The sequence below is a fragment of the Eimeria mitis genome, genomic scaffold, assembly GCF_000499745.2.
Source record: "Eimeria mitis Houghton genomic scaffold, Emh_scaff7532, whole genome shotgun sequence".
Classification (NCBI taxonomy): Eukaryota; Apicomplexa; class Conoidasida; order Eucoccidiorida; family Eimeriidae; genus Eimeria; species Eimeria mitis.
The window spans coordinates 1-2,272 of record NW_024016049.1 but is presented as its reverse complement, the minus strand read 5'-3'; the positions used below and the strand labels follow the sequence as shown (position 1 = coordinate 2,272).

The 2,272-nt window shown below is 49.2% G+C and overlaps 1 protein-coding gene across 1 annotated transcript; it reads right to left on the bottom strand.

The window, feature by feature from the left end:
* Nucleotides 1-592: 592 nt before the first annotated feature.
* On the bottom strand, nt 593-1,652 carry EMH_0091840 (uncharacterized protein; the record flags this gene model as incomplete). Its single annotated transcript, XM_038023044.1, has 4 exons — nt 593-655; nt 961-1,108; nt 1,257-1,442; nt 1,567-1,652. 4 exons carry the CDS (start codon nt 1,650-1,652, stop codon nt 593-595), a joined length of 483 nt encoding a protein of 160 aa, XP_037878898.1.
* Nucleotides 1,653-2,272: the final 620 nt, after the last annotated feature.

Sequence of the window (2,272 nt, the reverse complement as noted above, 5' to 3'; positions counted from 1 at the left end):
TTTGTTTTGCTTCTTGAGGCGCAAAGGGGCAGAGATTCAAACTAAAGAAGTGGTCAGTTGCAGCTACCGTTATGGAAAGCGTCGTTAGCTAGAGGTAGCAGCCACAAGCAACGGCTTGAAAGAGCAAAGTTCTACGCGCTGGATTTGACGCTTCCAGAGGAGTATCCTTACCGGAGCTATCCTGTTGCAACCTAAGAGAACTTGCGTCCCATATTGCAACCTGCAGACGGCATGGACACTGTGCATGCTAATATCGTAGCCCAAGGCGCACTGCGTTTGCAAAAGGTTCATTGCCAGACAGACTGCGGAGGTTCCATACCCAGAACGCTGCAGCGCTAGCCAGATCTAGTTGGTGCCCAAGCAACGTTTAGGTTGCTGTGCCGGTATTCGACCTATTGCCCGCCATTAGCTGTCTCACCTGCCCGTTGAGCAAGCCGGCAGCCAAATATAGCCTATTTTGCGCAGCTGGGACGAAACAAAATGTTGTGACTTCCTACACGCAAATCACCTCCAATGGGACAGCAAAATACACACTGAGCTGAGCATGCAAAATCATTTCCCCTTGAAAACACAAAAATCGAAAGCTTCTTATTTAGCTGGCATTTATCACGGCAAAATAGCTCTCGACGGCGGCACGGGAGCCGTACATCTCGCCCTGCAAGTTGTGCAGGTGAACAGCTGTGTATCTCTGCCGCTTGCTGGTTTGCTGTCTCTATGTGTGTGTAAAGGGTGCACGTTCTCCAGGCGTACTGCACCAGGCGGAAGTACTGGCGTATGTGAAACGTCTAGTGCGAACCTATGATCATTACTCGGCGTGGGAGGTGAAAGCTGGTTTCAACAGTGGGTGTATTGCCACGTACTACTCTACAGGATATGTAAAACGTCGTGGGCACCGAAAACTTGCCATTTAAGCTGTAGAGAATGCCTCAGGGTGGCTACAAGTATTTGCTGGTGTCTTACAGAAGGAGCAACAAACAGTTGCTGGGGAACAAGCGGATTTTCAAGAGACCAAATGAGGATAACAGACTTTGACGAACGAGAAGGAGCATCCACGCGTTCATCGAAGGATGCAGTGTCCATTGCGGCGCATGCTATCAGCTTTTCTGACCTATTCGCATAAAGTGTTCATTTCTTAGAACTTGAAACATTCAGCGAGTTAGTGAATCGTGTTTTTGATCGCAACGATTAAATTTTATTACTGGCGGGGGCGCGGGGTAGGTGGGAGGGAGTGCAAGCAGAAAACGCTGCTGCCGTACTCAGGAATCCATCGGATGTACGAAATGAGCTTGTTTTTTGAGTGGGAGAGATCAGTGAATGTGAATGCCTCTTTCAGACCCTCTTCGGTTTCCAGTTGCAGTGCTGTGCCAGCAGCACCTTCCATGTGTAGCATGTCGTTCTTTAGGATGTCTACGGTTTCGTTATGCTGCAAAGCTTCCTCTACCCTACAAAAAACGATCAAACCAGTAATAGCTGGCAAAATTGCCGCAAGACGCAGTAAGAGCCACAGTAAAGCAGCTAGCCTGACGTTTGCAAGTTATTTAGATCTGAATTTCGTCAGAAGCTTACATGTCAGCCACTTTAGAGAAGAAAGCCTGAAAGCCCTTGCGGGATGCCGCATTTGAGAGTCCTACTCCCTTCTGAGGCAGTGACATACAGCTGTTAGATGCTGCGCACCGTTCACGTTGCTACTGCAGGCTTATATAGAGGCTTAGATACAGGCGGAAGTTGAGCATGCCATAGCTAACAGAGCATTTGACTCTTCAGTCTGCTTCAAGTTGAGTTCCTATTCATTCACCATGGAAGAGGTTGCGAGAGAAGGGTAGCGTGCTTCTGTGAAAGGCTTTATGTACCGTAAGTGTACTTGAGTCGTGCTGTATCTCTACGTTCTTCGTTGCTTCTCCTGCCGCTTGGGACCATGCATCTTTCATTTCGGGGACTGCCTGGACGCCAAAGTCAAGTTCTTGTCTCACATCGACGCAGAGCGAATCCTGAGTATCAGCATGGTCGGCACGCGCTCCAAAGCAGCACCGTTTGGAGTCTCATTGAAACTGCTGCAAAGCTCTGGCATCCTGAGGGAGCCATGGTAGAGTGCAACCTAGAAGGGATGTATGAGGGAGCAAGGGTTATGCTAACGACGGGACTGTGCCGACCGACTTTGCGCGTCTTGAGGGACAGCACACGATCAGCAAATGGCTGGTAGGTAGCAGAGGCTCCCAGGGTTTCTGCCTTCTTGACAAATGTCTGTTTTATTAGTGGACGTTTTGGCCTTATT